Consider the following 20073-nt stretch of genomic DNA (forward strand, 5'->3'; position numbering starts at 1 on the left):
TTTAATTTTATTGTCATTATACTGCCTTCTTTAACGCGTAATTCTGATTGAATTTTTTCAATAAATTCTGGTTTTTCTCCTGTATATAGATTATTTGTTCATAAATCACGTGCACACACCAATTCAACAAACTTACCCAGAATATTAACATTTACAGATGATGTTCGTACACCACAACGATTAATAGCACGAACAGTATATTTACCTGAATCATCTGGATGTGCTTTATCAATTTGTAATTGACTTTTTGTACGAATTTTTGTACGATCATCATTCGGTTCATGTTGCTCATCAATACGATGAAAACGTGAATTTTTTATCTTACGATTTTCATGAAACCAATAAATTTTTGGTGATGGTACTGATTCAACAATTGCTTCCAACATGATTGGTTCATTTTTTCTTATGGTTAATGGCCGTAATGGTTTGACAAATATTACTTGACAATCTTTTTTCGGTTTTTTGCCACCATCATCATCCAACAACCAATCTTCCGAATCCGATTTCTCTTTACTTGGTTGTTTTTTTCCTAATTATAATGTTTTTTTTGCAAAGTACAAGTGTGTTCAAGTGCAAAATAGAAAAAAAAATTCAATTTTCAAAATCGCATCGCAAACAAACAACAAAATCATCATCATCATACTTTCCACTGTAACTTTGAATTTCTTTTCACATTTTCCAAGCTTATTTTCTGCTACACATCGATATTGACCTTCATCTTCGGGACATATTTGTGCAATAATCAATGTGCATGATATATCATCTTGTAAAATCTAATCATTATTATCATCATTATCATCATCAAGTGAAATTTAAATTTTTTGTTTTCCAACGAATTTATTTCATCATTTTTAAGGCAAGTTTTTTGTATTTTTGATGTAGTTGTTGTTGTTGTTGTTTTTGTTTGTTTTTTTCGATAGACAAATTATATATATTCATAAAGGAAAAAAGAAAGAAAAGAAAAAAAGGAAGAAAAAATGAAAATTAAGAAATGAAAAGAAAGAATAAATGAATGTATGTTTGTGTGTGTGTGTTTGTGGTTGAGAATATTCTTGCACTCACAGCTAAAGTGAAAGAATCTTTAGTAATCAATTAATAGTGATTAGAAAGAATATTCTGTTTGTGTTTTGTAATTAATTTGAGCGTGTAAGTAGTAGTAGTAGTGAGGATGCAAATTTTCATAAATTTTTTTTTGAGTAAATTCTTGTGTGATTTGTGAATGAATTTTGATGTTGTGAGTGTGTGTATGCGTGTGTTTTTTTGCAAATGTTGTTTGCGTTGTTATCATTTTATAATATTGAATTTTCATTGAAAATTTTTTCTTTAAATATATTTTGATTATACCTGAACTTCTCTGGATTGATAAATTTGTTGTCCATCTTTATACCATGTTACTTTTGGTGTTGGTGAACCAGATAGTGTACATGTTGAATGTAATTGTGAATCTTCTTTTATTGTTTGATCATTTAATTCGGATAATTTTGGTTTTTCTGCTTCATCAGCTAGATGATGATGGAAATAAAAAAAATTGATATATATTCAATTATTGATTTGATATATATTTGTGTCGAATGTTTTTTGTGGGTAAATTTTGATTAATACTTACAAATGACTCTTAATCGTGCCGATGTTGATACACGACCAATACAGCAACGATAAATGCCTTCATCTTCAGTGAATGCTTCATATATACGTAATGTATGACATTCACGATCTGATGTCATACGGAAATAACGTGATTGTTTAATCATTTCATCATCTTTATACCAGATTACTTCTACAGAAAGAAATTAATAAATCAATTAGGATTTGAACAAATTCATTAATTTAGTTTTTTTTTCATTACCTTGATTCGTACATGTAATACGACATTTAAAAACAGCTGATTGTCCTTCTTTCACAGTGATATCTTTGAGTTTTTCAATTATTTTTGGTTCTTCTTCCGGAAAACTTTCCACCGACAATGGTTCAGCTTCTTCAACGAATACTTCAGCAATACAACGTGCTTCACCAACATTATTCATTGCAACACATTCATAGGAACCAGAATCATCGACATGGGCATCCAATACAACCAATGTATATTGATCTTCATGTTCAACGATACGATGTTTTTTATCCTCTTGTATACGTTGTCCATTTTTAGCCCAAAATACATTCATCGGTTGTGAACCATTAATTTTTGCGTCCAACGTGATGACCAAACCGGATTTTGTTCGTATACATTGTATGGTTTTCGTAAAACTTGGTGGCACATCATCGGATTTTTTACGCATTTCTGTTTTTTTTTTTGAGTAAAAAATTATCATTATTTTCATCATTGAATAAATTGAACCTAATCATCATCTTACCTTCAACAATCAAATTTGCCGAACATTTAGCGATTCCACCATCATTTCGTACTGCAACACTGAATACACCGGAATCTTCCAGGAATACTTCCTGTATGATTAATGTGGATTTAAATTCTTCATTTATGATCTGTGTGTGTGAATGAAAATGAAATTGAATTTAGTTTTTTCTAATTTTCTTGACAACAATCATCATCATTGAAACATTACCTTAAAATCATCTGAACATTGAATTTCAAAATTCTCTCTATACCATGTTACTTCTGGAGTTGGTTTCCCTGAAAATTCACATTCAAATCGTGCTTGATTACGTTCCACACAACGACATGGTTTAATTTTCTTTATAAATCTTGGTCCAATTATAATGGCTTGTGGTGGTTTTTTCGTGGCAATTTTACGTTCAGCTGTCATCATTTTATGTTCTTGATCAATTGAACTTGTTTCTTTAATTTTTCTGGTTATCTCAGTTTGATCACGAATTTCTTTTTGTGTTTGTTTCTGTTCTTTTGTTACAACTTCACGTCCATGTACTAATGTTTCGGCTTGTTGTTGTTGATCTGGTGTAATAGAAATAGTCGATTTTGGTTTTGGTGAAGAAATTATTTTAAATTTCTTTTTTGGTTCCATTTCCATGGCAGGTTTCATTGCTGTGGTTGTTTCATCTTTACAATAAGTTGCATCCGCTTTTATCGGTACATAATCAACAAGATGTTCACGTATTTTTATCCGTTCACCATCTTCAGATTGTTCAGTGTACCAAACAATTTCTTCTTTTTTATCACTAATACGTTCTTCAAACACATTTTCTGTTTCAAGTTCTTTACGTGATTTTTGATATTTTTCCATATTATCATCATAATTAGCTATATATGAAATGAAATGAATGAATTCGAGAATGAGAATATCAAAAATAATTAATTAGTTTCACTTACTTTTTGGTGAATGTTTCAAAATGGCACGATAATCAGCATTTCTTGGACGAACTTCCAACATTGTCGATGCACTAACTTCACCAAGATTATTTTTTGCAATTACTTCGATTTTTCCTTGATCATATTGTCGAGTTTTTGGAATTTCCAAATGATGTATACCATCATAGCGAATTTTATATCGTGATCCATTCGGTATTGGTTTACCATTCAATGTCCATATAACTCGAGGTTTTGGATAACCAATTATACGACAACAGAATCGTGCCACATCACCTTCCAATACGCACAGTGGTTCAGGATTCTGTACAAATGTTGGTGCCATATTTTCACGTCGATCATCTGGTGATACAAAATCCGGTGTTCTTGGTATTTGTTGCTGCTGTTGATCAAGATCCTGAATTCTTTCGAATGCAGCTGACATTTCTTTTGGTATTTGTGGTTTAAAATCCAATTTTTTTCGAGGACGTACTTCTACTAAACACATGATTTGATCTTCACCACGTGGTGATTTTGCAACACATGTATAGTGGCCAGAATCTTCTAAGTCAGCCGAAATAATATCCAATGAAATGTAGCCAAAATCATTAATAGTTTTATGTCGATGACCTGAACGTAATGGTTCCTGATTATGTAACCATTCAATTTTCATTTCACCGTCACCAAATGGTTCAATACGACTATCAAAATGGATATTTTCACCTTCATTTATGATTATTTTTTCCACTAATGATTTTGTAAAATGTGGTGCCATTAATTGTTTTTGTTGCTGTTGCTGTGGTGATGTTATTGTTGTTGATGTTGAAATAGTTGGTTGTAATTGACTATCATAAACAATATTGGATTCTGGTTTAACAACCAGATTAAATGCAAATGTATCACTACCATGATGATTACTAGCGACACATTGATATGTACCACAATCACGATCAAATAGCCAATCAATATCCAATACAACGAAACCAAAATCATTGATTGAATGTATACGTGAACTTGTAATTAATGGTTTACCATCAAGAAACCATTCAATAGTAAGATCAGGATCATTTGACGGTTCAACACGACAATCCACATGTAATGCATCACCTTCTTTTCTGTGGATAGTGGATTCAATTTTACCGAAAAATTTTGGCATCGGAAATTCTCGTTGATCATCAGCATCGGATTTACGAATAAATTGTTGATTCATGATACGTTGTTCCAATGATTGTAATGTTCGGCTGTGTTCCACCGGTAATTGTGTTTCCATTATGACATTTTTTGTTTTTTCCACATTTATTTGACTTTTAATTGAATCTCGGCCATATTGATTAGTGGCAACACATTCATAGACACCAGAATCACGTGCATATGCTTCAATGATTTCTAGCACAACATAACCAAAATCACTGATTGTACGAAATCTTGATCCAGTTGTAAATGGTTTTCCATTGACAAACCATTCAACATTCATTGTTGGATCACCAATCGGTGTTAAACGGGATTCCAAATGAATAAAATCATGTTCTTTCATATTCAGATCAGTTAATTGATCAAGAAATCGTGGTTTTTGTTGTTTTGTACTACTGAAAATCTGTGCTTTATCCATCGTTGTTGTATGTTGTAATATTTGGCTATCATAAACAATATTACGGCTATCGTGACAGAAAATACGTGTAGAAAGTACAGCTTCACCAACATTATTGGTAGCACGAACTGTATAAAGACCACTATCTTCTGGACAGACTGGACTTATTTCCAAGATGACAAAACCAAATTCACTTATTGTACGGATTCGATTTGATGCACGTAATGGTTGATTATCTTTATACCATTCAATTGATAATGATGGATCTGATGAAGGTGTTACACGTGTTTCCAAATGAACACAATCACCTTCTTTCAGATTTGTTTGATCATTTAATGGTAATTCAAATTTTGGTGATTCATAACGTGTTTCCACTTCTCGTTGTATGTGTGTTGTTCTACTACTGACAACACGATCAATATAATTGATTGTTGGCACTGTTTCACCTGGTAGTAGTATTTGTTGCTGTTGATCTCTTGATTGTACATTAACACGTGTTTGTACACGATCGGTACCAAATTGATTGGTGGCACGTATTTCATAAATACCACTATCTTCTTCATAAAGATAGACAATATCCAGTATTGCAAAACTAAATTCATTTATTGTTTGAAAACGTTCACTTGCCACCAATGGTTTTCCATCCCTTAAGAAGTCAATTTGTACTGTACCATCAAATGGTTGATAATCACTTTCCAAATGGACACTTTGTCCTTCCCAAACATTAATTTGTTCAGGTAATTTACGATTAAATTTTGGCGCCACTTGTTGTGGCCTTGGCATCATTTGTAATGTTGATTGATATTTTGGATCCAACATTGCACCATGATCAATATTACTTGTTGGTTGACAATCAAGATTAAATTTTAATGTATCAATACCGTACTTGTTAGTAGCTACAAGTAGATATTCACCAGAATCTTTTGGTTCTACTTTTGATATTTCCAACACTACGTAACCAAAATCACCGGTTGTTTTGATTCTTGAACTTTGTTGTAATGGTTGGCCATTATGAAACCATTCTAATTGTATATCATGTGGTATTACGGTTGTTGCAACATGAATACTTTCACCTTCCACTACTTGAATGTCTTCATTTAATGGTTGTTGAAATTGTGGTTTTTCTTGTTGTGGCTGTGGATGTGGTTGCTGGATCATTGGTTCATTGATCATCGTTTCAATCAGATTAACCTGGAAATTTTGTTGTGAATAACCTTTATCATTTCTAGCGATACATGCATATGTTCCACCGTCATCACGATTACAATCATTAATCTCCAGGATAGCAAAACCAAATCCATGAAACGTTGTGATACGATTACCGATTTTTAGCTCGGTTTCATTATGATACCATTCAATTTGCATTGATGAATCATTCATCGGATCAACTTTGACTTCAAGATGAAGACTTGAACCTTCATTCAGAAAAATTTCCGTATCTGTTAACGGTATAATTGATGGCAATTTATCGTGGATTTCGTCATCAATTGTCGTTGTCGTTGTTTGTTCGTAGAATAATGATTCCCTGACAATATTTGATTCACTTGGCTGTACATATACCTGTGTGGTTGTATATGATTCACCTTGATTATTTGATGCACGACATTTATAAAGTCCAGAATCTTTTGGTTCAGATTTTTTGATTGTTAAAAGAATTTTACCCGATTCTTGTTTCAGATTTATTCTTGGTGATGAACCATTTAATGGTACGCCATTTAGAAACCATTCAATTTTACTGGTTGTATCATCTGATATTTCACAATTCAATTCCAAATCATTACCTTCACGTATTCGGATTTCATTTGGTAATGATCGTATAAATTTGGGTGAAGATGGAAATTCTTTTTCTGGCTGTGTAGCAGTGGTGGTGGTAATAGTCGATGTATATTTTTGTTGTTGTTTTTCAATTTTTTCAATTGCTTTCATTCCTTTCATACCGGCAGGATGTACCGGTTGATAATCAACATTAGTTGTCGGTATTACATTCAATGATGCTGTTGAAGTGGATTCACCAAAATTATTTGCCACTTTTACCGTATAGATACCAGAATCTTGTGGTTTAACGGAATCAATTTCAATACGTACATATCCGAATTCATGTTGTACGAGAATTCGATTTCCTACTTGAATTTCACGTCCATTATGTAGAATACGGAATTCTAAATTTGGATCTTGTATTGGCTGTTGTACGTTACATTCAAATGTAACATTTTGACCTTCTGGTATGACCATATTCTGTATATGATTTGTAAAATAAGGAGGTTGACCTCCTTGTTGTTGTGGTCGTATTTCTAATTGACCTGTTGATTTATGAATCTTTGATGGATGTTGTTCCAATTGTTCGATGGTTTTCAATGTTTCCGGAAAAAATGATCCAGTTTCAATGCGGTTACTATCTTTTATTTTGATCGTACAAGAATTGGTTGCCTCTCCAAATTGATTTACAGCTCGACAAGTATAAACACCAGTATCTTCACTTTTTGCGCCAATAATTTCCAAAATGACGAGACCAAAATCAAAATTCGATGTAATACGTGAACCAAGTGTTAATATTTGGCCATTTTTATACCATTCAATTGTTAGTTTTTCATCCATCTCAGGTTCAACACGTGTTTCTAGCCTTATATAATCACCTTCATTACCATTATCGATACTATTCAAATGTTTGGTAAATTTTGGTGGTTCACCCATTGATGGCTGCTGTTGAATTGGTTGTCGATGTGAGCCACGTTTAAATTTTTCCAAATATTGAATCTGTTTATATGTTTCTGGATGTTGACATTGTGTATCGATTGCTGGAAATGTATTCACACGTAATTGATGTGATGAAATTGCTTCACCAGATTCGTTGGCAATTTTCAACATATAAACACCACTATCATCTTCACAGGCGGAAGCAATTTCCAAAAAAACATAACCAAAATCATTTGATGTTGCAATTCTTGAACTTGGTGATAATTCTTGGCCATTTTTATACCATTGATATGTCATTGTTGAATCACCAATCGGTGTTACTTGACATTCCAAACATACGCGATCATTTTCATTCACCATGTTTGGACCACGAATTGGTACGAAAAAATTCGGTTTCTCCATTCGTTGCTGTTGATCATGATCTGATCTGGTGGCTCTTAAATTACGTTCCAAATATTGAATGGTTTTCAATGATTCAACATTTGTTGTGTCGGTGATGACGGATTTTTCCGACGGTATTTCCAATGTACATAGTGTATGTGCTTCACCTAATTCATTTGTTGCTCTTACTGTATAGGTGCCTGAATCTTTCGATTCAACTTTATGAATATCCAATGAAATGTAACCAAAATCATTGATATGATGATAACGAGAACTATGCTGTAATGGTCGGCCATTTTTATACCATTCCACGTTCATTGATGGATCACCCACCGGTATTAGACGACATTCAAGATGAGCATTTGATCCTTCCCTTACATTATAAACATTATGTAATGGTTGTGTAAATATTGGTTTTTGTTGTGTTTTGCCATCATCTACATCGGTTACTCGATGAGCTTGTTGTTGTTCCAGGATATTTAATTTTTTCAATGTTTCACCATACATTGTATCAGTTTGAATGGATTTTATTGGTCTTACTTGCAGATTGATATTATCTTCAATTTGTCCTAAACGATTTGATATACGAAATTTATATGTGCCCATATCTTCTGGATTCATTGAATGAATATCCAATGCTATGTAACCAAATTCACAAAGTGTACGAAAACGTGAACCAGTTTTTAATGGTCGGCCATCATGCAATATTTCAACCACCATGTCTGGATCATTAATCGGTTCAATTTGACATTCAATATGACAATTATCACCTTCGGTCAGTTGAGTATTATTGGCACGAAGTTTTGAAACAAAATGTGGTGCCGCGGTCATGTCCATTTGTTCATAATCAATTCTAGTGGTTCGTTGTACATGTTTTTCTAACATTTGGATTTTTTCCAATCCTTCCGGATGAATTGTATCGAAAATGATATTTCTTTTTTCCTTGACAATTATATTTGATGTTTGTATCACTTCACCAGATGCATTCGATATCCGTACGGTATATGTACCGGAATCTTCTGGATAAACATAAAGAATCCTTAGAGCGATATAACCAAATTCATGAATAACAACAAAACGATGACCAGTTTTAATAGGAACTCCATCATGTGACCATTCAATAATCATCGTTGAATCATTCACTGGTTCAGCTGTCAATTCTAAACACACAGAATCACCTTCATTTAATTCATGTGAATTACGCAATGGTCGAATAATTCTTGGCCGTATTGGTTGATCAAAAATTTCTTGTTCTTGTTTCACACGTGTATGGCGTTCAATTTGTTGAATTCGAGCCAATGATTCATCATGTATGGTTGATGTATCGATAATTTTTCGACTTTTCACCTGTACATTGCAATGAATACGATCTTCACCAAGATCATTTGTGGCACGACATTCATAACGGCCACTATCTTCTGGATAAGCGTATAGAATTTGCAATGAAACATAACCAAAATCATTCAATGTACGAAATCGGTGACCACATTTCAGTAATTGATCATTGAGATACCAATCAACTTTCATTGTTGGATCATTTATAGGCGTAAGCGTACTTTCCACATACAATGGTTGTCCTTCCATTAGTTCACTTAGTTCTGGTAATTTTTGACCAAATTTCGGTTGATCAATAATCACATAATCATCTTCAATTTTTTTCTTTTTATGTGCTGATGATGTACGTTCAAGAATCTGAATTTTTTCCAAACTTTGTGGTTGTTGACTACCACGTAGTATTGTATCACGTTCAATAACTGTTAAATGGATACTATCTTCAACCATGCCAAGATGATTTGTGACACGTATACGATATTCACCGGAATCTTCAGCAGTAACTTTCAATATATCTAATGTTATGAAACCAAAATCAAACAATGTATGATAACGATTTCCAACGGGCATTGGTCGGCCATTATGAAACCATTCAACATTCATTGTTTCATCACGCGATGGTTCCACAACACATTGAAAATGTGCTGCCATTCCTTCTTCTAATTGACGTGTTCCTTTCAATGAATGTTTAAATGTTGGTCGTGTTTGTCCGGTGATATCATCTTCAATTTCTTTACGTTTAAATGTTTTCGTTTCTAATGTCGAGAATTTTGCTACCGTTCCTGGATGTATTGTATCATTGATAATTGTATCGGTTGCTTGTACTGTTAACGTAGCGGAAACACTATCTTCACCATTAGCATTACGTGCTCTACATGTGTAGGTACCAGAATCATATGGTGTTAATTCTTTAATATCCAATGATACATAACCAAAATCATTTATAAATGAAATTCTTGAACTTGATTTCAATGATTGTCCATTTAAAAACCATTCCACATGGAGATTTTCATCACCAATGGGCACCAATCGTGTTTCAAAATGAACACGTTCATTTTCAATACGTTTAGCTGATTGTAATGGTTGCAAGAATTTTGGTGGTTCAGTTATCAGTGTTTCACGTTCAAATCGTTGTTCATGACGCAATTCTAAACGACGTATACTTTGCATACTAATTTCATTCAATGATCTTGTATCAAGATTTGCAGTTGGCATACAATAAATATTACATGATTTTGTTACCGTACCATATTTATTGGTTGCTTTCAATGTATACAATCCACTGTCTTCCGGATAAACGCAAAGAATATCCAGACAAACATAACCAAAATCACAAATCTCTACAAATCGTGATCCTTTTCTCAATAGTTCATTATCTTTATACCATTCCACCACAAGATCTGGATCATCCATTGGTTGTACATAACATTCTAAATGAATTTTTTGTCCTTCAATCGTATGGATATCTTTCATCGAAGTGGATTTTATTCTTGGTGCTTGTTGTTGTTGTCCAGAAATTTCTTCATCATCTCGATGTTTTGTTTTTGTTATTGGTTCATGAAATTGTATGTCCGTTTCAAGATTTTCTTCATAACAAACAATTGTAGTGGACATTTCATCGAAACCAGATTCATTCGATACACGACATGTATACAAACCAGAATCATTTGGTTGTGTTTTCAATATTTTCAATACAACATAATCAAAATGATAATATGGTTGAAAACGATTACCAACGGTTAATGGTTTGCCATTGAAAAACCAATCAATTGCTAGATTTGGATCTAATGTCGGTTCGATACGACTTTCCAGACATGCTGTTTTACCTTCTGGTATTGTAACATTATTCATTTTAGTAACAAATTTGGGTTTTGGAAATATTTCACGTGGTTCCGTTGTGGTTAGAATTGGTGGTGGCGGACCAGTTGTAACCGGATACACTTCTTGATAATAAGCTCTTTGTGGTACAATTTGTTCATACTGATCTGTTGTCACTGTTGTTTTTGTTGTATCAAACCATTCTTGTTTGGTTTGCATCCGTTGACTTTCATCAAAATATGAATAAACAGGTGGCGGTGGTATAGCTGGTGCTATATGAATTGGTAATGCAGGACGTGGTGGTGGTGGAATTTCTGGTGGTTGTGTTTGTTCTACACCAGGAATTCTTACAATCGAAACATTAGCCGATGATACAGCCTGGCCATAATGATTACGTACACAACAGGTATATTCACCACCATCATTTATGTTAACCGTTTCAATCATCATCGAAATACAGCCAAAATCAAATTTTTGATGATGTCGTTGAGTGAATACAACCGGTACTTTATCAAGATACCATTCAATTTTCAAATTTGGATCATTAACTGGTTCAATAAATGCTTCCATATAGACATTTTCACCTTCACTATACATTAATGGTGGTATCTGTAACGGTATACGAAATATTGGTGCCATACCAGTGGTCATTTTTGGCACTGCTACAGATTTAATTGGTGGCTGCTTTGTTTGTACCTGTGGTGATGGCTGAAATTGCATCACCGGTGGTGATGATTCTTGTTTCATTGCTATTACCGGTGGTTGTGGTGGTGGTGGTGGTTGTGTATGCGTATAGAATTCTTGTGTAGCTAGAACAGTTTCTTTTGTTGTCATTGTGTCCATTTGTTGTTGTTGTTGAAATTTTAAATATTGATCATCCATTTTTACTGGTTCTTTTACGCGTAACTCACCAATTGTTTCAGCTTGACCTAATGAATTTTTTACTGTACATTTATATACGCCACAATCTTCTGTGGCTAAATCATTGATACAAATTGATACTAAACCACGATTATAAAGAATTTGTATTTTTGGTGTTGGCAAAATTATTTGTTCATCTTTCACTATATAAACTTCAAGATTTGGATCATCATTTGGTTCAACTAATGCTTCAAAACGAATTGTGTCACCTTTTGTAGTATCAATTAAATTTTGAAAATGTTTTTTAAAATATGGACGTATTTGTCGAATATCAACAATCGAAGCAGCAGTTGGACTATAAACATGTTCTTCACGTGTATGTTTACGAATTTTACTTGTTGCTGTTGTCGTTGTTTGTTGTTGTTGTTGTTGTGTTTCCGTTTCCACTTGTTGATGTTTTTTCTCAATAATTGGTTTTGGTGCTGGTGGTGGTGGTGGTGGTTCAAGCGGATTCACATGAATCGATGCAGTTGATGTAGCTTCATTGGCACCATTAATGGCTCTGACCATATAGACGCCGCTATCAGATTCACGTAGATCAACAATAACCAATGAAATATAACCAAAATTAAATTTAGAACTTATTCGTTCATTAGATATTAATGGTTGTCCATTTAGATACCATTCTATACGCATATTTGGATCATTTACTGGTGTGATTTGTGCTTCCAATAATATTGTTGCACCTTGTGTGGTCAAAATTTGTGATTGTAATGGCCGTACAAAATGTGGTGCAATTTTTCCTATACGATTCTTCTACTTCTTTTTGATAACTATAAAATTCTGAATCTTCAATTTGTTGGTATTTTTGTCGATATTCTTCGTCTTTTTCCTCCTGTTGTTTCGCTTGTTGCTTTTGTTGTGATATAGTCGTCTCTTTTTGTTTTTCTTGTTCTGGTTTCACTTGTTGTTGTATTGGTTTTTCTGGTTTTGCTGTTGTTGTTGTTGTGGCTGGTACTGGTGCTGGTGCTGGTGCTGCTATTGTATCGGCACATTTCAATGTAGCCGATGTTTGTGCATCACCATATTGATTCGTTACTTTACATGTGATGATACCAGAATCTTCTGGCTGTACATTTAATATTGTTAAGGCAATATAACCATATTTATCTGTAATAATAAATCGTTCACTATTTTCCAATAGTTTATCATTGAGAAACCATTCAATTTTCATATTTGAATAATCAGCTGCTTTTAAATATGCTTCAAAATGTCCAGTCATTCCTTTTTGGAGATTAACATCACGTAAATGTGTTGCAAATATTGGTTTTGTTTTACGTTCTTCATATGTAATGAAATCACGTTGTTCTGGTGGTATTTCTTCATAATATCGCTGAACATGTCTCAAGATAATTGTTTCTGATTGTTGTCCTGGTTCTGGTTCAATTCGACGATGTGTTTTTGGTAGATTCAATCTCAATGGTTCACCTTGCAACAGAGTTTTCTGATCAGATTCAATATTTAAACGTGCACGTGTTGCAACTGTGCCGCCTTGATTCTGTGCTGTACATTGATACCAGCCAGAATCACGTGCCGAAACATTATTCAAATATAATGATGATGAACATTGATCCGAACGAATTTCAACGGCCGGTGGATTTGGATCAATTTGTATACCATCTTTTTGCCACGTCAAAATTGGTGATGGTGTTCCAACAGCACGACAATGAAAGACAATTGATTCACCAGCCTTGATTGTGGTATTTTGAAATCTTTCAACAAATTTCGGTGATACCGTTGGTTCTTTTTCCAACACCAATAATCGTACTGTAAATGCTGATTGGCCATTTTGATTTGAAGCAACGCATTTATAAAGGCCAGAATCTTGTGGATCAGCTCCCATTATTAATAATGCATGACTACCTTCTTCATTTACTACTAATTTAAAATGTTCACAATCAAATAATTGTCGACCATCTTTGAACCATGTGATTTCCGGTTCTGGGCGTCCACTAACACGTAATTCGAATCGTACAATTTGATTTTCCATTGCTTCCATATCATATGGAATTAGATAGAAATTTGGCCGTATACCACTTATGATTGGCAATTCATCTACGGTATCAGCACTGAAAATGTAACAAAAAAAATTAATTAATTACCGCAAACACTACCGATCCATACTACCACCCACCTTCTTGATGTTGTAGTTTGTCGTTGTTGTGTTATTGTTGTTGTTGTTGTTTTCGTCGTCATAGTTTGTTGTTGTTGTGTATTTATACCACCGGACATCAGGTTAGTTCCAGTTGCATTTGTTGGTTTCGATTGCGGTTTTGTATAGATATCATCTTCAATAAAATAATGTACATTCAGATTGATTGAAAATGTTGCTGATCCATGATTATTTTCAGCAAGAATTGTATAACTTCCGGCATCTTCATTTAATAATCGTGAAATATGTAATCGTACAATATCATTATCATAACTTATTCGACATTTATTCTCTATCTGTGGCATTGGTTGACCATTTTTGAACCAATAAATTTTCGGTATCGGATTACCACCGACACGAATATCGAATACAAGATCATCATTTTCATAACAAACAATATCTTTTGGTTTTTCAATAATTTCAGGTGCCGATTCCACCATATCCGTACGGCGTTGATCACTTTGTTGATTTAATCGATTAAAATGTTCATCACGTTCAAATAATGAACATTTATTATGGCGAAATTCGTCATTTTTGATTAGATCGTTTTCGAATTTTTCGCAATCAAAATTTGATTTCTGAAAAGTCGCGAGAGAGATATAGAGAGAGAGAGAGAGAGAGAGAGAGAGAGAGAGAGAGAGAGAGAGAGAGAGAGAGAGAGAGAGAGAGTATGAAACCAAGAATATTAATTCGGAATCAGAATTGCTTACCATATCGATTTGACGTGTCAAACGATTCAATTGAAAATCATGTAATTCTTTGAATGAATCAAATTGTCTAGTTGCCATTTCTGGTTTATTATCTTTTTTATCACCTTTTTTAATTACCGCTATAATTGATGATTCACCAGCCACATTGCTGGCAATACAAACATATTCACCATCATCGATTTCGTGAAAATTTTTTATAATTAATGAATGATATCCGGTTTGTGGATTATTTGAAATGAGATATCTTCAATAAAAAAAATGGGAAAAAAATTCAATAATCAATACAATCGATAATTAAACAATCGATACACTACTTACTTGTTAGTATGTGTCAGCATATAGCCATGTCGTACCCAACGTACTGTAGCCGGTGGCTGTGCACGTATCTTACATTTGAGCAATACATCATCACCTTCATGAATATTTTCAATCTCTGGTGGTCGCTCAAATAACGGTGCCAAATATGGCCTTGATTCCGGCATTTGATTTAACGAAAAAGAAAATCAATATATTAATCAATCAATTCAAATCCAATCAGCAAATAACACTTTTGCAATTCAAATTCTTTTTAAATTTTTTTTTTTCGCTAAATTCTGGGTTTGTAATTTATTATTTTATATTCTACTTTTTTTTTGTTTCTAGAGCGAATATATTTTTAGCTAAAGCAATCGGCTGTTACGTTGTTTGAATATTTCATTTCCTTTTGAGTTATTATTCAAAAGATCATCTCTCATTGCCATCATCATAATCTTTATTCATCACTAGCAACAACAACAACAATAATGGTGATGGCAGCCAAACATCCAGACAACACCACCACTACCACCATGATGAATTCATTTTTCATTTCCTAAATTACGGATTGACGGCAATATAGTGGGGGGGCGTTGTCGTTGTTGATGATTCTTGACAGAAAAAATGTGTAGCAAAAAAAACACGTAAACACACACACACAGTGAATATATATTCAACAGGCAAAAAAATCGATTCTATAATTAGAAATTTTTTTTTTCTTTTTTAAAGTTCGTATCATCATCATCAACGATACAACAACAATATTCTCTCATTGGTTCGAATTCTTTTCGAACTAAATTTCTATTTAACTGTGTTAATGGGTTGAATTCATTCATTCATTTTGTTGAGAGTTGAACAACAACAACAACAACAACAATGAAAAAGGATATAGGAAACGCCGAACATTAGAAAAAAAAGAAAGAACTCGAAAATCCATAAAAGGGGTAAAAAATTCAAATGTTTGTCGTTGTTGTTGTTGTTATTGTCATCAACAACAAACATTCGAATTTTTTTTATATGGAAAAAACTTACGTTTCTTGTTGTTGTTGTTGTTGTGTGTCCATGATTAATTATTAGGTGTGTTTTTGATGAAAATTCTCGATGATTGACTGATGATGAAATTTTTAGTTTAGCTTTTTTTTAGTTAGTCGATTACGTAAGAAGCAGACAAATGGATGATATTAAAAGATGATGATGATGATGATGATGATTGATGACGATGATGATGATGATGGACGAAACAGAATTAAATTTTTCGGTTCTCGAAAATGAACTGTTGTTTTTTTTTGTGTGTGTATGTTTGAATTTTAAAATTATTAAAAATCACAAATTCGTTGAAAACAAAACAAGGTTTTTCGTCGTCGTCGTCGTCGTTCGAATGTGAAAACAAAAAACCTTAATCGAATCATTAAAAAAAATGATTCGATCAGGTTAGTTCGTATTTTCGTTTACGATGGTTCATTGTTGATATTATTCGTGTGCATTTTTGTTTCACTTTCATCCAATTCAAAAATTAATCGCAATTCACACTCTGCTGGTATACATTATTATCTCATTCGTGAAACAAATACCGGGCCAATATTAAATGCCCGTAGTAAATGTTTCGTTCTCGTTCTCGTTTTTTTTTTGTTTGTTAACCACCAATATTTTATCAAGCACACGCACACACCGCGTAACCATTCAAGAATCGTGATAATTTGCGAATGATCAACAATAAGAATATCAACAGGAAGAATTTTTCATCATCATCATCATTGAATGGATTGCAATTTTAATGATTTGAGCATGCGCGTTTATATATCAATATATAAATGAAAACTTGAAAAAATAACTTTGTTTGCCCCCAATTTTCGTTTCGTTTGTATAAAGAATTTATGTGAGAAATGTGTAAATTCTTTATCCGTATATGTTTCGGTTTCTATGCTCTGCATCTGGTGGTGTTTGTTCGTTGTTCGTTGTTCTACATTTTTAGTAGATGTGTGTGATTATTTTATTGTCACAAAAGCGGGAGAAATCTTTTCTTTTCATCCAATTGGATGGAAATAGTCAAATGTGTCTATGTTGACATTGATGGCACAATTTTTACCAGTTTTTAAGCTGTAACATCATCTATGGACATGTGTGGATGAAAAACGAACGGAATATAAAGCATGAGCATGGAAAACACACGTGTGTGGCATTTTCATAGCATTTCCACTTCGAATTTATGTGAAAAAAATTTCAACAAAATTAAATTAAAAAATTTCTGTGTAATAAATGAAATTATCAAAAAAAAAAAAAATTCTAAATTCTATTCATGATCAAATTATGAACGATTTTGATGTTGCAACAATTACATTTATTTTTATATCCTCATCTGTATCATTATTTCCAAATTATGGTAATGATAAAGAAGAGTTTTAAATTTCTTTGTCCTTGACCAAGATGCGACAAAAAATTCCTGAAAATTGGAAAATATAATGAACACGAGAAAATATTCCATCTTGAACAGAAAAATAAGTGCAAGAAAATTGGATGTGGAAAATCGTTCTTCAGCAAAGGTGGCTTATATAAACATAAAAAAATAAACATTCACAATAATTGATTCTGATATATTCAATTTAGAAACATGGATCACAACCAACGAAATCAGCTATTCCAAATACAAAGAAACCTTTTACAAATACAACATCAAATAATTGACGACCACCACGAGAGCTGCTGTCGAAATCACTACCACTTCTCGTACTGTTCAACCATGGTTCCAACAATTTCAAGATGACAATTTTACGAATACGACGTACTAAAAACTCTTGAGGAATTTGATAATTTATACACTTCTCAACAAAATTTTTGAGACAAATTATCGATCGCAACCAACACATAATTCAAATATTACACCTTCATTCGAAATCAATAACGAATCTAATTTAACTGAATGTAATCATCAAGTGCAAAGAAAATGGATTTGATCTAACATCACCATCGATCATCATATTATTAATCGACTAGAAAATTTTAATTTCCACCATGGTAAAATTCTAGTTTAATATATGAAAAAATGATATTCATAATCAAAGACATATATACCCAAATTATTGCGGTAATTATGTACAGCCCGCAACACAAATATTTATGTTGTAATTCATGTAATTGTGTTCTGTTAATATATTTTTTATGATAATTATGTTCTATTCAAATTGCATGGATCTTACGGAAACAACTTTTTTTCCGTTTTCAAATGTATGACGCTTGTTATATATTTATTATATGAAAAATAAATTCTGTAAAAACTCTTTTCACCATTAACAATAGATGGCAGCACTTTTATAGATTGTAAATAAAATCAATCATCACAACAAAAAACAAATTAGTTTTTCAATTTAAATATTGCAAAATATTGTTCAATTTTTTTTAATTAAAATTGAAATTGAAATTAGGGTAAAAAAAATGATCAAAAAAAAAACGAAAAACGAAAAGAAACAATTTTCAATATATAATAACATCAATGATTTTGACAGCTGATGATAAGGAGCCACAAATTCCTAAATCATTTTTTTACCATTATTATTATTATTGATAACATTATTGATCCAATCAATATATGATGATGTTCGTGTATAAACATCCGGTGCACCAAACATACGACATGGAAGTGAAAATGAAACAATACCAGTATGTATTGCACGTCGATCATCATCATCATGATCATTATTGTCATTAGTATAGGTAATTAATGCTGATGCAGAATCACCTCATCATGGATGCATGAATCATTGCACCCTGTTTGTGTGTGTGTGTGTATAAATAATATAAAGTCTACCCCAAAAATGGGGGTCTATTTGTTTGTGTGTTTTCATCCAATTGGGTGGAAATAGTCAAATGTGTCCATTGTGACACATTGATGGTCGTCGTGTATACACGATTTTTAACAATTTTTAAGCTGTAACATCATCTATGAACATGTGCGGATGAAAAACGAACGGAATATAAAGCATGAGCATGGAAACATGCGTGTAGCATTTTCATAGAATTTCCACTTCGAATTTATATTGTGAAAAAAAAATTCCATCAAAATTAAATTAAAAAATTTGTGTAATAAATGAAATTATCAAAAAAGTATGGTATCATGAGAAGCAGTGAGTTTTTTAAACTCAACTGCAACCTGTTCAAGTTGGCCCTTCCCGACCTCTTTCATGACATTCAGGAAGGCATTCTGACTGATGTCACCAAATCAATTTTGATTTGGTTGAAAGTAAGGAAGTGAGAAATTAGGAGGAAGATCAAATCCATCAGGTGGGTCAACTAACTCGAGCCGAACTTCCAAATAATGGGAAAGGCGGCGATTCAAGTAAGTTTTTAAATGGTAAAAAAGATTGACTTATTCTAGTGTTTATTATTTTAGAAATTTGAATTTTTTTGCCGTCTTATCGAAATGTTTTCGACATTGATGAATGATCAAAACAAAGTTTTGCGTTTGTAGCATTTACCAATTGAGCGCTGAACTTGATGAAAAATTTGAAAATAAGATTATCCAAAGTTATAAGCGATAATCTAGCCCAGAATGAAATTCTTGGCTACAAAATGTCATTTGGACGAGGCAGCGAATCAAACTTGTAAGATCATTCAAATTTATGTGATTGATTCTTAAAATTATTGATCTAATTTTTTCATTTAAAATAGCTCTTGAATCCTGATCGTTGGACAGAAACATAGTCCGTGCTATCGTTAAAGGTGATTCAGATGACTATATCGTTTTCATCAAAGCAAAACGACTTGTCATTGAAAACGAAAAAGTTATATTTTTTAACGACAAATTTAAAACAACAACGACAGATTTATTTTATATCCGGAAAGTGACGATTATTGAACAAGATGTTTCGATATTTCTTGAAGAAATTTCTTTTAACAATTCATATATTTTCGCCAATGATCAATTGATAAA

General features: G+C 32.8%; 1 protein-coding gene across 1 annotated transcript; it reads right to left on the minus strand.

The window, feature by feature from the left end:
* Positions 1-817: 817 nt before the first annotated feature.
* LOC124496906 (titin-like) lies at positions 818-17320 on the minus strand. Its single transcript, XM_075732678.1, is given in 11 exon segments — positions 818-1502; positions 1607-1777; positions 1847-2278; positions 2352-2481; positions 2562-3214; positions 3284-12737; positions 12739-14062; positions 14128-14723; positions 14856-15099; positions 15174-15323; positions 16182-17320. Coding segments are annotated over 11 exon segments (13350 nt in total). The 5' UTR covers positions 16214-17320; the 3' UTR covers positions 818-1338.
* Between the last annotated feature and the right edge of the window lie 2753 nt (positions 17321-20073).

Source organism: Dermatophagoides farinae, chromosome 7 (genome assembly GCF_024713945.1).
Source record: "Dermatophagoides farinae isolate YC_2012a chromosome 7, ASM2471394v1, whole genome shotgun sequence".
Classification (NCBI taxonomy): Eukaryota; Metazoa; Arthropoda; class Arachnida; order Sarcoptiformes; family Pyroglyphidae; genus Dermatophagoides; species Dermatophagoides farinae.